The following is an 18,657-nucleotide window of genomic DNA, read 5'->3' on the forward strand; positions in this document are numbered from 1 at the left end:
ACCCACAGCATCGCCCCACTCCTGCCACCGATGCCAGAAGCTTCCTGCAGTAGCATCCCTGGGACCCTGCTTCACCACAGCTAGTAAACTACATTCGTATTATAAGATGCACCCCCATTACAGTCCCTAAAAAAAGAGTGCCCAGTAATCTGAAAATACAATAGATATTTAGATACCATTACCTGTATCTAGCTCTTACCGATTCAGTTTTGTCCTTTATCATTACAAGGACAGAGGACATTTTGTAGCATTCTTCACGTGCCAAATCCCAGGATATTTCTTGCCCAGAGACATAATAACAAGCAGAACCAATCGTATTCCAGCCAACAGGGCACGACTTGCAGATATTCTCTGTAGGATTGGAATATAAAGCAGTGAGATACAAGCAGTTAGGAAGAAATAATAATATAAACAATTAGAAAAATAATCGCACTTTTCTAGTTAATATCAAAGACCTTACTTATAGGACCTTCAGTTAAACAGTTTAACAATTTTAAGGACGGGTGCAAATTATATTTCCAACTTCGCCCTGTTTCTTCTGAGAATGAAGGTACTCGGGTGGGTTTGGTTATTTCCCTTCTTAGAGGGGATCCCCAGTCTTGGGAATTTTCATTACCCTCAGGTTCACCCATACTCTCTACAGTGGTGAATTTTTTAAGGCTGTGGGGCAGATTTCTGATGAACTGGACCGGGTGGCTTTAGCTGAATCCCATCTTTAGGCCTCATGCGTTTTTTTCTTCGAAATTCTCTCCTCCAGAGCTCAGTTATGACGTCAACAATCGTGAACTTCTCATCATAAAGTTAGCTCTGGATGAGTGGAGGCATCTCCTTGAGGGAGCTAAGCATCCATTCACGGTGCTTACTGACCACAAAAATATTCTTTTTTTTAGAGAATACTAAGAGACTGAATATTATTGTTTATTGCAGTTCCCATGTGCTATAGTGGTGAGTGGTGCTAGCAGTAGGTTTTGCTATCTTTTCAGTGGGTTTCTTTTTTTCTCTTCTGGTTACACTTCCTGGGGTTCTTGCAGAGGTACTCACCTGGTCCTGGACTAGGCACCAGCCACGTCACCAGACGCCAGCTGTCCTGCGACAGTGGGCCTGTGAAGGGCTCTGCCCAAAGTCTCCTTCCATTTACTGGGAGCTTGATGAACTATATTCCTGGCCCTCAAGGGCTCGCCTAGCTGGACAGCTTGTGCCAAGTGTGTCTGTGGCTGCGGCTTTGCTGGTTTGGTGCCAGTCTTGCTGGGTCCCTCTGCACAGCGCATAACAGCAGGACCCTGGACCAGTGGTTAAGACTGTAGTCCTTGGCCGCTGGACCATGGCACTGCGAACCTCCTTCTCTCTGTAACATTTCTAATGCCTCTTCTGATGAGTGAATGCTGGAATGTCATTATTTTGCAGAGCTACACACACACATGATGCCATGCCAGGTCTACCAATCAGAAAAGGCACCGGGAATGTCAGAGGTAAAAGGAGATTCTCATTGCTCTGCTCCCGTGACCACAGACTATTGACGTGGCTACTGGACCAAGGAGATGACGCGCCCCCAGGGCCGTGGGGTACTCGGCAGCTGGGCCTCTGGTTGCCGGGGGATATCACGGTGGCTGGCCCGGTCCGTGGCCCAGGGCGGTCAACAAAAGGGGGGAGCTATTTATAAGGGATTTAAAGTGTTTGTGATGCCACCTGTGGAATGCGGCTAAAGGGAACCGCCGCTGCGGAGCAGTCTTCTGGAGCTGGTGTTACGGCAGCAGGGATGGTGTGGCTCTCCACAGGTAGAGTGAGCTCCAGGGCAGTGTAAGGTAGATGGTGGTTGCGCTGGGCGTTGTAGTGCAGCGAGGGAATGTTGGCGCAGACGAAATAATTGGACAGAGGCGGTGCGGTGCAGTCATTCATGTCTTTACTCACAGTTCTTTAGTTCCTCAGGGTGCACTGTCAGTTTACAGCCTCCCGCGTCGCGCTGCGTTCACCAGGCAGGGGTTCAGTGCTTCCTCAGGTAGATCAGGGGTACCTGGCTGAACCCCACTTTCACGTGTTCCTATTTAGACCAACTTCACACTGGTCTTTCTCCCTCCTGCTCTGTGCTGCCCACTCTCAATCCCATTCGGGTGCTCTGAAGTCCCTCCTGTGCGTCGGATCCCGGACCTGCTTGACCCTCCTGGGGATTAGAATGCGGCTTACGATCCCCCTGTCTCCTGACAGGTGCGGGGCGTACGGGTGCCTTCCTGCATTCGCCGTACCCCCTAGGATCCCTTCTTAGAATGGAGCCTACTCCCTGCTCCCCTCCTGGGCCTCCAGACTTGGCCCTACTTGTGGAGCAGAGCTCCTAGTGAGACTTTGCTCCAGGACTGTTCTTCTGAACTGTCCCGAGCTGTTCTTCTGAACTGCTCTCCTCTACACGACTCAACTCTATCTGCCACCTCAAGATGGCTTCCCTATTTTATACTCCTACCAAAGTGCTCCCTCTAACTACTTCCTCCTCCCACACCCACTACTGGTTCCCCCTACCTTTGGGTTCCCCCCACTCCAGCCAGGGTCAGGGCTCAGCAGCTGCGCTCTGCATGTTGCCCCTCCTGCCGGCCTGGAGCAGTGTAGTGTTGGATGCAGGTGTAGACGTTCTGAGCAGCACTCCATCCTTACCTGAGAGAAGAGAGACACCACACCTCTGGGTGAGGTGCAGTACCTCTGTGGCGGCTGAACCCTCAGGGGCGCCACAGGTCCAGCACACCTTTTGATCAATTTTAGTGAGCGATGTATTCACCATACCCACATCCTTCCCAAATTATATTTATGAAGTCCCAGCATCCAGGGATATGTACTGTTTGCAGGCATCATAACTGATGAAGATACCAATGAAAATGGAAACGTGTTGCCTGAACCATTAAAGGAGCCGTGTTTGCATAAAGATTGGAGATTTATATTTATCACAAACCAGCAGCGCTAAGGAAACTGAGAGGAGACTGGGGCACTTTTTACTTGTCTCTCTTTACCAACATTTGGATATCAGAAGTAATGTTGAGCCACCCCCATAGTGTTTGGGTTCGGTTCGGTTCGTCGAACACCGAGATGTTCGTGGAACTGTTCGTCGAACACCATAGAACACCGTCGAACACCGTTAAAACCAATGGCAGGCAAACAAAAACACATAGAAACACATAGAAAACACCTTCAAAGGTGTCCAAAAGCTGACAAACTGCTCAGAAGACACTCTCTTTAAAAAAGCTACCGGCAATTCAACAGCGGCATACACCGGTACCCGACAATTTAGAACAGAAAGAATAAAGCATCACACATAGATTAGATAGATAGAAACATGTCAGTCACATATATAATAAGTACAGTGACAGTGTTGCTTACTGTACTTGTCATTTAGTGTTAAAGGATTTATTAAAAAAAATAATAGTGTTTTCATGCACGGTCTCTTTAAAAAAGCCGGCCGGCAATTCAGCATCTGTACCCGACAATTTATAACAGAAAGAATAGAGCATCACACATAGATTAGATACATAGAAACATGTCAGTCACATATATAAGAAGTACAGTGAAAGTGTTGATTACTGTACTTGTCATTTAGTGTTAAAATAAAGGATTTATTAAAAAAAAAAATTGGCGTGGGGTTCCCCATAATTTTAGTCTCTAGTGGAGGTTAAACAGATGGGTGGTTCAGATGTTTGAAGCCTGGGAAGGGGGTAATACCCACGGAGCTTCCCAGGCTACTAATATCAGCCCCCAGCTGAACACCTAGCCTTTACTAGCTATTAAAATGGGGGACCCAAAAAAAATTACGTGGGGTCCCCCCTATTTTAATAGCTAGCAAAGGCTAGGCAGACAGCTGGGGGCTGATATTAATAGCCCAGGAAGGGGGCCATGAATATTGGCCCCCTCCCAGGCTAGAAACACCAGCTGTCAGCCGCCCTAGAAATGGCGTATCCATAGGATGCGCCAATTCTGGCACTTAGCCTCGCTCTTCCCACTGCCCTGTAGCGGTGCCAGTGGGGTAATAGGGCTGGGGTTGATGTCAGCTTATAATGCCAGCTGACATCAAGTCCAGGTTAGTAATGGAGAGGCGTCTATAAGACACCCCCATTACTAACCCCATAGTCAAAGTTAAAAAAAAAACACAAACACCCAGAATAAAGTCCTTTAATTGAAATAAACACACAATTTTTTAATGTTCTAAATTAAACCATACTTACCATCACGCCCATTCCAGCTGAAGCCAATGTCTTCTGCAATAAAAGTAAAATAATAAAGCAACATCATCCTTACCTTTCCATGGTTCCCACGACAGCTTCAGCTCTCCTACATTGACATGACAGGCTGGATCGCAGAAAGCTGCCATCCAGCTTGCCATGCCGCAGACACTGAGAAGCGCAGGCATGCTTGCGCTCCTCAGTGTCAGCCTGTGACTAGAGATGAGCGTTGTTCTACTCGAACTGTTCGCCAATCTCAAATTCGAGCTGTTTTGGGCGGTGTTCGAGCCGTTCGGCGAACACGAACAATTTGAGAAAAATTCGGCTGTTCGAGGTTATGTTCGATAACTGTTCGTGCACCAAAATCATAACTGGATTTTTTCTCAGTAATGATGAAAATTAATGTTAATACGCAGTTTGAGTGTACAGCGGGGTGGGGGGAGGGGCAGGGGATGGATCTCTGCAGGAACAATGAAGATCTCCATTTTTTTTTCTCTTTCCCGCATTTGCAGTGGGGAGGTGCAATCTGTCAGCCTATCAGCAGCGCACACACGGAGCGAAGTGCTTTTTTTCACACAAGCAAGGGCATGTGTCATTGGCAGTGTATGTCACATGTCCTTGCCCTATAAGACCAAGCCATTTTCCCCGTCGCCACCATTTTCTCACTGCTGCAGCTGCGTGTTAGACGGCACCGCTGTTGCTGTGTGCGCTATACCTTGTTAATTTCAAGCCAATTTTCGCACAAATATACAGATAGCTTGGGAGTAGGGAATAGTTGTGATTGCAGTCCTTTTAAGTACTAGGTTACAGCATTTCCTACGACTTTTATCAGGGAGGTCTGTGCTCTTGAATAGATAGATTGTGGGAGTAAAGACTAATTGTAATTGGAGTCCTTTTCAGGACTAGGTTACATGAGTTCCTATCAGTTTTTGCCAGGCAGGTCTGTGCCAGTGCTGTGCAAGTTTTTTTCACAGCATTTGGCTGAATCTAGCAAAGCTAATCCTTTTTGGCCTATTGCAGAGTGTGTTAGTCAGTGGAGTAGCCTATCTGTGTTGCAAGATATAACACCTGTGTATAGAATACCAATTTTTTTACTGCACCTAGTGAAGTAAAATCTTTTGGGCATAGCATCATTCTATTAGTCCATCTATACTGACCTCCATCAGGTTGCAAACTGAATATAATTTTTTTCTGCATCTAGCTCTGAAAAAATATTTGGGCTTCTAGCAGTGTGTGGGACTTGGTCTATTAGTCCATCTATACTGACCTCCATCAGGTTGCAAATTAAAAATAATTTTTTTCTTCATTTACCTCTGAAAAAATATTTGGGCTTCTAGCAGTGTGTGGGACTTGTTCTATTAGTCCTTCTATACTGACCTCCAGCAGGTTGCAAATTGAATATAATTTTTTTCTGCATCTAGCTCTGAAAAAATAGTTGGGCTTCTAGCGGTGTGTGGGACTTGGTCTATTAGTCCATCTATACTGACCTCCATCAGGTTGCAAATTAAAAATAATTTTTTTCTGCATCTAGCTCTGAAAAAATATTTGGGCTTCTAGCAGTGTGTGGGACTTGGTCTATTAGTCCATCTATACTGACCTCCATCAGGTTGCAAATTAAAAATAATTTTTTTCTGCATCTAGCTCTGAAAAAATATTTGGGCTTCTAGCAGTGTGTGGGACTTGGTCTATTAGTCCATCTATACTGACCTCCATCAGGTTGCAAATTAAAAATAATTTTTTTCTTCATTTAGCTCTGAAAAAATATTTGGGCTTCTAGCAGTGTGTGGGACTTGTTCTATTAGTCCTTCTATACTGACCTCCAGCAGGTTGCAAATTGAATATAATTTTTTTCTGCATCTAGCTCTGAAAAAATAGTTGGGCTTCTAGCGGTGTGTGGGACTTGGTCTATTAGTCCATCTATACTGACCTCCATCAGGTTGCAAATTAAAAATAATTTTTTTCTGCATCTAGCTCTGAAAAAATATTTGGGCTTCTAGCAGTGTGTGGGACTTGGTCTATTAGTCCATCTATACTGACCTCCATCAGGTTGCAAATTAAAAATAATTTTTTTCTGCATCTAGCTCTGAAAAAATATTTGGGCTTCTAGCGGTGTGTGGGACTTGGTCTATTAGTCCATCTATACTGACCTCCATCAGGTTGCAAATTAAAAATAATTTTTTTCTGCATCTAGCTCTGAAAAAATATTTGGGCTTCTAGCGGTGTGTGGGACTTGGTCTATTAGTCCATCTATACTGACCTCCATCAGGTTGCAAATTAAAAATAATTTTTTTCTGCATCTAGCTCTGAAAAAATATTTGGGCTTCTAGCGGTGTGTGGGACTTGTTCTATTAGTCCATCTATACTGACCTCCATCAGGTTGCAAATTAAAAATAATTTTTTTCTGCATCTAGCTCTGAAAAAATATTTGGGCTTCTAGCGGTGTGTGGGACTTGGTCTATTAGTCCATCTATACTGACCTCCATCAGGTTGCAAATTAAAAATAATTTTTTTCTGCATCTAGCTCTGAAAAAATATTTGGGCTTCTAGCGGTGTGTGGGACTTGGTCTATTAGTCCATCTATACTGACCTCCATCAGGTTGCAAATTAAAAATAATTTTTTTCTGCATCTAGCTCTGAAAAAATATTTGGGCTTCTAGCGGTGTGTGGGACTTGTTCTATTAGTCCATCTATACTGACCTCCATCAGGTTGCAAATTAAAAATAATTTTTTTCTGCATCTAGCTCTGAAAAAATATTTGGGCTTCTAGCAGTGTGTGGGACTTGGTCTATTAGTCCATCTATACTGACCTCCATCAGGTTGCAAATTAAAAATAATTTTTTTCTGCATCTAGCTCTGAAAAAATATTTGGGCTTCTAGCGGTGTGTGGGACTTGGTCTATTAGTCCATCTATACTGACCTCCATCAGGTTGCAAATTAAAAATAATTTTTTTCTGCATCTAGCTCTGAAAAAATATTTGGGCTTCTAGCAGTGTGTGGGACTTGGTCTATTAGTCCATCTATACTGACCTCCATCAGGTTGCAAATTAAAAATAATTTTTTTCTTCATTTAGCTCTGAAAAAATATTTGGGCTTCTAGCGGTGTGTGGGACTTGGTCTATTAGTCCATCTATACTGACCTCCATCAGGTTGCAAATTAAAAATAATTTTTTTCTGCATCTAGCTCTGAAAAAATATTTGGGCTTCTAGCAGTGTGTGGGACTTGGTCTATTAGTCCATCTATACTGACCTCCATCAGGTTGCAAATTAAAAATAATTTTTTTCTGCATCTAGCTCTGAAAAAATATTTGGGCTTCTAGCAGTGTGTGGGACTTGGTCTATTAGTCCATCTATACTGACCTCCATCAGGTTGCAAATTAAAAATAATTTTTATCTGCATCTACAGTACCTCTGAAAAAATATTTGGGCTTCTAGCAGTGTGTGGGACTATTTGTATTAGTCCATCTATACTGATCTCCATCAGGTTGCAAATTCAAAATAATTTTTTTCTGCATCTAAACCAGCCAATAGTTTTGGCCTAATACCACAGTTTGGCCACTCAGCTCTGCTCGGTTACCATCCATTGTTTTTTTGTGCAAACAACTCCAGAGTTGTGAATTAGTTAACCACCAAAATGAGTGGAAAAAGGCCTGCTGCTGGTGGAAAGGGGAATAGGCGTGTTGGGAAGGGGAAAAAAGGTTGTGTCCGTGGGGTAGGTGTTAAAGCAACAGTAACATCTGCAGAAGAAAGACCATCTTCCAGCCAAACTAAAATGTCTACTTCTTTTAGCGGACAATGTGATAAGATCCCTTTCTTACGGCCACGCCAATCGCTACAAATTCCAGATGAGGCACAAAAACAGCAGGTGCTTCAACGGATATCAAGTGCTCCTTTAAGTGGGCTCTCCTCCACATCAACTTCAACATCACAAATACTCCAGTCCTCAAAGGTGTCACCCAAATCGCAGTTGCTTCCTCACAGCTCCCAAATCTCCAGCTGCCCGTCTGAGTATGAGGTAGAACAGATGGTTGAGTCTGCAGAGCTGTTTACTCATACTATAGCCTGGGAATCAGAGGTCGACTCCAGCGCTTCTGTGAATCCAGACGAGGAAATGATCTGCACTGATGCCCAGAATCTTTATGAGTCGGATCCAGGACCAGACGCAGAAGGTTCTGACCATAATGTAGACCCTCATTCCCAAACTGTAACTCCTGTTGGTGGAGACAATGAGGAAGACGATGATAAGACTCAAATACCTGATTGGATCGACAACTTTAGTTTTTTGTCAGGGCAGGAACAGGTTGGCTCTGAGGACGACGGGTGTGATAACGCACAGGGTGGTGATGATGAGGTCGGAGATCCCACTTACTGTCAACCCACAGTCAGCCAAGAGATGAGGTCAGCAGAGGAGGTGGAGGAAGATGCTAGTGACGACGAGGTCAGGTTGCGCCTTCCTGGACAGAGACGTAGTACTGGAAGCACGTCAACAGCTGCATCCTCAAACACAACTCTGCCTCTCACCACAAGTCGTGGTGGCTCTTCAGCTCAGCGACTTACATCTCTACAGAAGTCGTTGGGCCTGCCACTTCACCGGCTAAAATGCGATGTGCCTACCCGGTGGAATTCAACTCTGCACATGTTGCAGCGACTGTGGCAGCACCGACAAGCCCTGGTGCAATACGTTCTGACGTATAGCCTGGGCCAACGAGATTCAGAGGTGGGGCAAATCACGCTGGAGGAGTGGTCTCAGATCAGGGACCTATGCACCCTTCTGCACAGTTTTGAAATGGCGACGAAGATGTTTAGTGCTGATGATGCCATTATCAGCATGACTATTCCGGTGATTTACATGCTGGAGCACATGTTAAACAGAATTCGGAGTCAGGTGGTGGCACAAGAGGAGGTGGAGGAAGTAGAGGAGGAGGAGTTGTATGCGGAAGGGCTAACATCTGCAAGGTCCAGACGGTCGGCAGCACCAAGGCGGCAGGCATGTGAGGGTGGGGGAGATGGTTTTACCAGGGCGCATGGTAGCAGCCAAACTAGTGAGGAAGGTGCAGGAGCCCAGGAAGAAGTGGAGGACGAACTGATGGAAGACTCATCAGATGAGGGAGACCTTGATCACATTTCTGTTGTGCGAGGTTGGGGGGAGAGGACAGAGGAAGGAAGCATGATTGTTACCTCGCCACCAACACAACAGGGACTTGGTGCTCCTGGATGCGCAACACACATGAGTGCCTTCTTGCTGCACTACCTGCAACATGACCTTCGAATTGTGAGAATTAGAAATAATCCTGACTACTGGGTTGCCACACTGTTAGATCCCCGGTACAAAAGTAAATTTGCAGAAATTATTCCTGCCATAGAAAGGGATGCACGCATGCAGGAGTATCAGCAGAGACTGTTGCAGAATCTTACATGTGCTTTTCCACAAAATACCAGTGGTGCACGTAGTGAATCTCACAGTTCCAACTTGCCAACCGTGGGACTGTCAAGTGTTCAGCACTCAAAACGTAACAGAACCACAGTATCTGCTGGTAACATCAATTTTGCGGAATCATTTCACCACTTTTTTAGCCCATCCTTTGCAAGGCCACAGGAGACAAGAAGTCTGACACATAGTCAACGCCTAGAGACGATGGTACAGGAGTATCTCCAAGTAAACATTGAAGCCACGACTGTGTCACTGGACCCTTGCTCTTTTTGGGCTTCCAATCTGGATAAATGGCCGGAGCTAGCCGGAGCTAGCCACTTACGCCTTGGAGATCTTGTCATGCCCCGCAGCCAGCGTTCTGTCTGAACGTGTGTTCAGCGCTGCTGGTGGTGTGCTGACAGATAAGCGCACGCGGCTCTCCACTGATAATGTAGACAGACTCACGTTCATAAAGATGAACAAATCATGGATCCGAAACGACTTTTCTACCCCTGTGTCATCCTGGGGAGAGTAAAAGCTTGATGATTGGTTAAAATCACCCTACCAACCGTTTTAAGCTTTCAAATTACTAATCATGTTTATCTGTATCTTGACTGGAAAATAATTTGGGCTTTGTAGCAGTGTGCAGCACTGATCCTATTAGGCCATCTATACTAAAGCTTCACCAGATTTAAAATTAAAAATAATTTTTAGCTGCATCTAGCCCGGAAAATAATTTTGGGGCTCCGAGATGCGCAAGGCACATAAGTGCCTTCTTGCTGCACTACCTGCAGCATGACCCTCATATTGTCAGAATTCGAAGTAATCATGACTACTGGGTTGCCACACTCTTAGATCCCCCAAACTTTTCGATCAACCTTTTCATTTTAATAAAGACCAAAAAAATGGTCATTTTTGAAATTATAAGCATTAGCAGGTTGTTAGAAACTGAAATCAAACAGTTTTCAACTCAAAACTTTATTCTAGGTGATGTTACATTTTCACATAGGACCCCTTGTTCGAAAGGAGCTTCTGAACTCTCTCGTCCATTGAATTTGTCAGGTTTTGGATGGTTTCTGCTTCAATTGTTTTGCATGAGGACAGAATACCCTCCCAGAGCTGTTGCTTAGATGTGAACTGCCTCCCGCCATCATAGACACTCCTTTTAATGATGCTCCAAAGGTTCTGAATGGGGTAGAGGTCAGGGGAGCATGGGGGTCACACCATAAGTTTGTCCCCTTTTATGCCCATATCAGCCAGAGATGCAGATGTTTTATGTGCAGCATGAGATGGTGCATTATCATGCAGAAAAATGATCTTGCTGTGAAATACACGGTTCTTCTTCTTGAACCATGGCAGGAAGTGCTGTTTGAGAAAATCCACATACATTATGGAGTTCATCTTTAGCGCCTTCAGGGATCCTAAAGGGGCCGACAATCTCTCTCCCCATGATTCCAGCCCAAAACATTACTCCACCTTCTCCTTGTTGGCGCTGTAGCCGTGTTTGCGTGGGGTGTCCATCAACCAGCCATCCTCCACTCCATCCATCTGGACCATCGAGCGCTGCACGGCACTCATCCGTGAACAAAACAGTTTTGAAATCAGTCTTCATGTAATGTTTGGCCCACTGGAGCCGTTTCTGCTTGTGTGAAGTGGATAGAGGAGGTCGACAGGATGGCGCATGCACAGCTGCAAACCTCTGAAGGACCCTGCATCTTGTTGTTCGGGGGACGTTGGAGGCACAAGCAGCTTCAAAAACTTGTCTGCTGCTATGACAAGGCTTTTTTGCCGCTGCTCTTTCAACCTGACGTAATTGCCTGTAGGAAAGAGTCCTCAATTTGCCCTTATCAGCACGCACACGTGTGTACTGTGAATCAGCTACATACTTCTTGATTGCCAAGACACTTCATCCTGATCATCGCACAATGTTGATTGTAGTCATGCCTTGACCTAAACACTCCACAATTTGTTGCTTCTCAGCAGCCGACACATCCTTTTTCTTTCCCATTTTGGCAGAAAATGTAGGCTGCTTAATAATGTGAGAGAGCCTTCTTAAGTAGTCTTGCCTTTCATTGGACACACCTGCCAAACTAATTAGCACAGGTGTCTGCAATTGCTTACAGTGATATAAAGAGCCCTGACACACATCACCATCAATGAGTTTAACTGATAAACAAACAAATTCTTCCCTTATCACTCCTAAACACTTTTTGTACAATAATTTGGAACGCAGTGTACATGTGCTTTTCCACAAAACACCAGTGGTTCACGTAGTGAATCTTACAGTTCTAACTTGCCAACCGTGGTCTGTATGGAGTTGTTCAATAAAGGGCCCAAAATTAAGATAACATAGATGGGAGAGGTCTCTATGAATAGGAATTCCTAAGTATTTGATACCCTGTGAGGGCCAGGCAAAGGGAAAGTTGGACTGGATGGAATCCTATATGGATTTGGGGAGGGAGACATCGAGGGCCTCAGACTTCGCTGCATTGATTTTAAAATTTTACCATGTAACAAAGTGATCTATTTCAGCCATAACAGCATGGATGGATATATGTGATTGAGTGATATATACTAGGACATCATCAGCAAATAGAGAGCACTTGTACTCGGTGCCTCCCACCTCAATCCACCTAATATTGGGGTTATGGCGAATTGATGAGAGCAGGTGCTCCGTCACTAGGATGTATAAGAGAGGGGACAGAGGACATCACTGCCTTGTCCCATTGGTGATTGTGAAAGGTGATGAAAATGTTCTGACGCACCCCCTGGGCCTTGGGACACCCGGAGCCGGACCCTTTTTGGTGGATGCTGGTGGTTGTAGTCTTCGTGGCGGCGACCCAGTTCCGTGGCTCAGGGCGGTCAAACCAGTGGCGGAACTATTTATGTGGTTTTCATGTTTAAATGTCCGACTACGCCACCCGTGGATTGCGGTCAGAGTGAACCGCCGCTACAGGGCAGACCACTGAGGCTGGTGTTGTGGGTGCAGCAGAGCGTAGCATAACTCCCCACGGGAGGAGTATAGCCTCAGGGCAGTGTATGCGGAGGATGGGGGTGATGGTGCAGGGCAGCAGCAGTAACGACACGGAGTCAGTGATGCAGTTCAGGGCCTTTACTCACAGTTCTTATTATCCAGACCACGTCTGCAGGTAACGGCTGCCCACGTCGTACTGTGCTCACCAGGTGAGGGGCTCAGACAACTCCCAGATAACTTTGGAGCACTTCACAGGACCCCCTTTGTGTGTCCTTTGTCTGGCCTTTCTTACCAACACTTCTGTCCGGCTGCCTCGGGCCTCCTCTTGGTAAACTTGGCGCCAGTTTCCCTGACCCTATGTGGTGCCTTCCTAGCGGGTGTAGCGAGGGGCTGCGCCACATAAAATGTCAGAGCCTCCGGTTTCTAGCTGAGGGTCGTTTCCTGCCTCCACTAGTTCGGGGACCGGTCTCCCCCTTTGGCCTGACCCCTCCACGCAGGTGGATTCGGGCGTGAGGTGGCGACTCGCCCGTCCGCACCCCTGGGATCCCTTCATTCCTCGTTCCTGGAGCCTTCTCCGCTCCTCTTCCTTCCTTCTCCCTCCTCCAGGCCTGGGCCTCTGTTACTAGGCCCGCCTCCGGAGCAGAGCTCATGCAGAGCCCCTGCTCCCTGCCACTTCTGCTCAGACTTCTCTGCACTGAACTAAGATGGTGCCCACCTTTTATACTCCCTTCTCAATGCACCCAGGAACTGCTTCCTCCCTGCTCCTGCACTACAGGGTTCCCCTTCCTCAGTGTTCCCTCCCCCCACTCCAGCCAGGGACAGGGACTGTCGTGCCCATCTCAGGGGCATATTGGTCGCCCTGCCCCACGGCAATGTGGTGTAATGCATGCAGGTGTCGGGTCCTGATCCACACTCCATCCTTACCTGAGAGTGAGATATCACACCTCTGGGTGAGGTGCAATACGTCTGTAGCAACCGAGCCCTCAGGGTGCTACAGTTCTATTTATCTTCAGCCTAGGTGACGTATTGCGATACAGGGCCGTGATTTTGGCTATAAAAGGGTCCCCTAGACCCCTACCCCAAGCTTTTTAAGAGAATCATATATGGCGTGCCAGGAGACTCTATGGAATGCTTTCTCAGCATCCAACGAGAGTATCTAATTACAAATTTTTAACTGCATCTAGCCCAGGAAATACTTTGTGCCTAGTAGCAGTGTCTGCTAGTGAGCGGATTATCCCGGCTGTTAAGCAAGCTGCACCACCTGTAGTTTAGACACTTAATTTTTTCAAAGGAAATGCTTCGGGACCATGGGATACTTAGTGAAGAGCATCAGGAGGCACCCCAAGGCATAGGGGCTGGGACTGGCAGTAGGATGCCTTGCGGTGGACAGCCGAGCTCGATCCTTATAAAAGCTTTTTAACTGCAGCAGCTTTAGTGGACGCTACTGGAGCTGGAATTACCGCGGCTGCTGGCATGAGACTTGCCCTCCAATAGATCCTTGTAAATGGATTTAAAGTGTATTCATTCAAATTAGAGAGACAATTTAAATTAAAAAGCTTAGAGCTGCCTCCACCACAGGGGGGCTCGCTCGACCCACCAGCGGACAGGCACCAGTATTGGGAGAGGGGGGCTGGCCGTCAGGGTTCACCGTGGCTCTGGCACAAACCCGGCGACACGGAGGTGGCACGGGCAGGAGCGGACTGGCCTTGTCGGCTTCTCACTTTTTGGATTTTAGAAGGGCATGACATGCCTATATCTGTGTCTCCCCCTCCTTTTACTCCTCCACCTCTTTTATTTTCGCATGACTATATGTACTTGTCACTTTTCCATGTGTTAGTTATGTCTTCTGAGCAGTTTGTCAGCTTTTGGACACCTTTGAAGGTGTTTTCTATGTGTTTCTATGTGTTTTTGTTTGCCTGCCATTGGTTTTAACGGTGTTCGAAGGTGTTCGATGAACAGTTCGACGAACAGTTCGGCGAACACACGGGTGTTCGACGAACCGAACCGAACTCGAACACTACGGGGGTGGCTCAACACTACCTGTGACGGCATCCAGATGAGCCGGGGTCATGTCCAATGAACTCGTCTCACCTCATGCACGTCACTGACAGCGTGGGAGAATTCTCCTGCGCTCAGTGCTTCAGCAGGAGAATTCTCCCATGCTGGGATGGCATTGAGATGACAGGCTGGATGGCAGCTGAGCGCTGCCATCCAGCATGCCATCTTTCATAGACACTGCTGAGCGCAGGCATGCTTGCGCTCTGCAGTGTCTCTGAAGGATGACAAGCTGGATAGCAGCGCTCAGCTGTGATCCAGCCTGTCATCTCAATGCCATCCCAGTGTGGGAGAATTCTCCTGCTCAAGCGCTGAGCGCAGGAGAATTCTCCCACGCTGTCAGTGACGTGCATGAGGTGAGCTGAGTTCATTGGGCATAAGCTCACCTCATGCAAGTCACTGACAGCGTGGGAAAATTCTCCTGCGCTCAGCACTTCAGCAGGAGAATTCTCTCACGCTGACTGCAAGCGCAGGAGAATTCTCCCACGCTGTCAGTGACGTGCATGAGGTGAGCTGAGTTCATTGGACATGACCTCGGCTCATCTTTATGCCGTCACAGCAAGACACTGAGGAGCACAAGCATGCCTGCGCTTCTCAGTGTCTGCGGCATGGCAAGCTGAATGGCAGCTTTCGGCTGCGATCCAGCCTGTCATGTGAATGTAGCTGAGCTGAAGCTGTCATGGGAACCATGGAAAGGTAAGGATGATGTTGCTTTATTAATTTACTTTTATTGCAGAAGACATTGGCTTCAGCTGGAATGGGCGTGATGGTAAGTATGGTTTAATTTAGAACAATAAAGAATTGTGTGTTTATTTCAATTAAAGGACTTTATTCTGTGTGTTTGTGTTTTTTTTTAACTTTGACTATGGGGTTAGTAATGGGGGTGTCTTATAGACGCCTCTACATTACTAACCTGGGCTTGATGTCAGCTGGCATTATAAGCTGACATCAACCCCAGCCCTATTACCCCGCTGCCACCGCTACAGGGCAGTGGGAAGAGCGAGGCTAAGTGCCAGAATTGGCGCATCCTATGGATGCGCCATTTCTGGGGCGGCTGACAGCTGGTGTTTCTAGCCTGGGAGGGGGCCAATATTCATGGCCCCCTTCCTGGGCTATTAATATCTGCCCCCAGCTGTCTGCCTAGCCTTTGCTAGCTATTAAAATAGGGGGGACCCCACGTCATTTTTTGGGGGGTCCCCCATTTTAATAGCTAGTAAAGGTTAGGTATTCAGCTGGGGGCTGATATTAGTAGCCTGGGAAGCTCCGTGGGTATTACCCCCTTCCCAGGCTTCAAATATCTGCCCTGTCTGCATAACCTCCCTAGAGACTAAAATTACGGGGAACCCCACGCCAATTTTTTGTTTTAATAAATCCTTTATTTTAACACTTAATGACAAGTACAGTAATCAACACTGTCACTGTACTTCATATATATGTGACTGACATGTTTCTATCTATCTAATCTATGTGTGATGCTCTATTCTTTCTGTTCTAAATTGTCGGGTACCGATGCTGAATTGCCGGCTTTTCATGTTTCACTGTGAGCACTGTTCCCATCGATTTGGGCAGCCACTGTAATGCCACAACCACCATGGCTGTGGCATTACAGTGAGTGGCAGACAATCCCTGCATGATTGGTGCTCTAAATAGCGCCAGACATGCAGGACACGCTTTTGGTGCACGAACAGTTATCGAACATAACCTCAAACAGCCGAATTTTTTGCAAATCGTTCGCGTTCGTCGAACGACTCGAACACCGCCCAAAACAGCTCGAATTTGAGATTGGCGAACAGTTCTACTCGAACACCGCTCATCTCTAATCAGAAGCTCCTATGGTGGGATTCCCCACCCGGGAGCAGAAGCATGTTGACAATATTTGATATTACAACTCCAGCTCATAGTAGATTTGTGCCAATCTACAGCACAACTTCACCAGGTTAGTGATTTTCCTATCTGACTACTCAGCTCCATTCAATAGTGACTGCTGCCAGTTACTGTAGATTACCTCATATTCTTCTAGGGAATAAGAGCTGTTCTGCAGTACCCGGTAGCTGTCACTACACAATGAATGCAGCTGTAGTACTACATTTCTGTTCAATGTGTCTACAGCTGGCTTCCGCCAGAGCTTATAGCAGATGATCGGTAGCTGTGCCAGGCGTTGGACTGATCTGATATAGATCACCTATCCTTAGGATAGGTCATCAATATTTGGTGACCAAATGATCCCTTTAAAATTAGTTTTTATTAGTAGAAGGTGAGATTACAGGTGAAGTTTTCAACTTAAAGGGGTTTGTGGACATTTCTGTGGACATTTTTTTTCTTACTCAAATGCATACAATTGGGGCTAAATATTAAATATCATTTTTGCAATTGGATTTCATTAACAATTTTGCAAAGTTTCCCTCATATAGCCGCTGTATCATACTGTCTATTACCTGATGCAGAATGAGGTAACATTACCTTTATTTTATCAGATGTGTTGAGGACATGATTTTGTGGCCCTTACTATTATACAGGCATGACAGATTCTCCTTCTGCTCTGGTTAGTGCAGCTTTCCTCATAGATTGCACAGCTCTAAGGTCCATACAATGGCTGCCGATGGAGGAACATGTGACCAGAAGTGTCCATCAGTCTCCTCCAATAGAAAAGCAGTTTTCACTTGGATGAGGCTAATGGACAGGTCTGGTTACATGCTCCTCCACCAGCGGCCATTATATGGACTGTAGAGCCGTACAGACTATGAGGAAAGAGCAGAAGTAGAACCTGTCATACCTGTATAAAAAATCATGCCCCCAACACATCTGATAAAATAAAAATAAAGTGGCCGACCCCATTACCTCATTCTGTAGACAGCAATAGACAGCATAATACAGCAGCTATAGGAGGCAACCGGTGCAAAATTTTTAATGAAACCAAATTGCAAAAATGATATTTAGCCCCGATTACATGCATTTAAGTAAGAAAAAAAATTGTCACCAAAGGTGGAAAACCCCTTTAAGGACAATAGTGCATAATGTCTATACTAAAATACCATTAATACCATTACCCTCATATCAACAACAGCACTTTAACGAAACTATTAAATAGATACACATGTGCCATCTAGGTTAGAGGTGATACGTTTATCTGCTATTTATAGAAGTTTAGTAAAGGATAGTAATGTATAGGGGTGGGGCACTGGGGACTGAAAACATTAATGTCTTCATAAATCAATAGAAATAAGTGTTTTGTCCTAGCAATAAATTTGCTATCTGGAAAGTTTAGTCATACTTTGTGTCTCAGAGTTACGACAGTCTGTTTTCTGTCATTTGAATCCTGTATATTTTCATATATTGTTTGGTAACAGCACCATGTGATGGCGATTTAATGTATGCATTCTAGTTTTAGTTTGCAATGTATTATGGGAAGTTACTAAGGCATTGTGGGATTGTTCCTGTTGCACTCTGGTCTTGTTATGACACTGTGAAAGGAACAGCAACCATTGTTCCTGTATGCTCTTAAAGAGAAACCACATCATCACTCGTTTTCTGTCTTGTGCTTCTTGCAAACAGCCTGCTCCAAGCATAGTTGGTAAGCCACTATCTATGTGCTAACAATGCTGTATGTCTGCTGTATTAGATAGGTAATCATCACCTTGTACTATTAACTCATGTTATACTGTGTATTGCAGACTATCTGTACCTATGCACTGTACAGTTATATGTTCTGAAATTCCCCTGTTCTTAAACCTTATAGTTTCACCTTTCCTGTCGCAATCTGCAATCAAGAAAAGAAGGTTACAACTTCACAGCCTCTTTAGGGGGTTTAGCTACATGTCTCACTACACACCGTGCTAACGTGTATGAGGACCGTATAATGAGTAACATAACAATGTGCGTCTAGGTGTGCAACTTACCTAGCGTCTTGTTAATGAGCTTTACGTTGGCCTTGAGTAAGTCTTGCAATTTCACTGCAAAATAAAGCAGAGTGAGTACACAGCTTCAGCTCCAGTTTGAACTGATTTATAGAATTATATAATTTGGAGTAA

General features: G+C 45.6%; 1 protein-coding gene across 1 annotated transcript in view; it reads right to left on the reverse strand.

Annotated features, from left to right (window-relative positions):
* The window catches only part of LOC141167328 (uncharacterized), a 73,675-nt gene that overhangs the window by 11,639 nt on the left and 43,379 nt on the right, over positions 1-18,657 (reverse strand). Inside the window, exons 10-11 of the mRNA XM_073654750.1 lie at positions 18,526-18,579; positions 200-351 (exon numbers count right to left, since the gene is read on the reverse strand). Of these exons, the coding sequence (XP_073510851.1) occupies positions 200-351; positions 18,526-18,579 (206 nt within the window). The remainder of the gene's footprint in view (positions 1-199; positions 352-18,525; positions 18,580-18,657) is intronic.

The sequence above is a fragment of the Phyllobates terribilis genome, unplaced genomic scaffold, assembly GCF_046119375.1.
Source record: "Phyllobates terribilis strain yellow unplaced genomic scaffold, ASM4611937v1 Scaffold_11__3_contigs__length_659146591, whole genome shotgun sequence".
Taxonomy (NCBI): Eukaryota; Metazoa; Chordata; class Amphibia; order Anura; family Dendrobatidae; genus Phyllobates; species Phyllobates terribilis.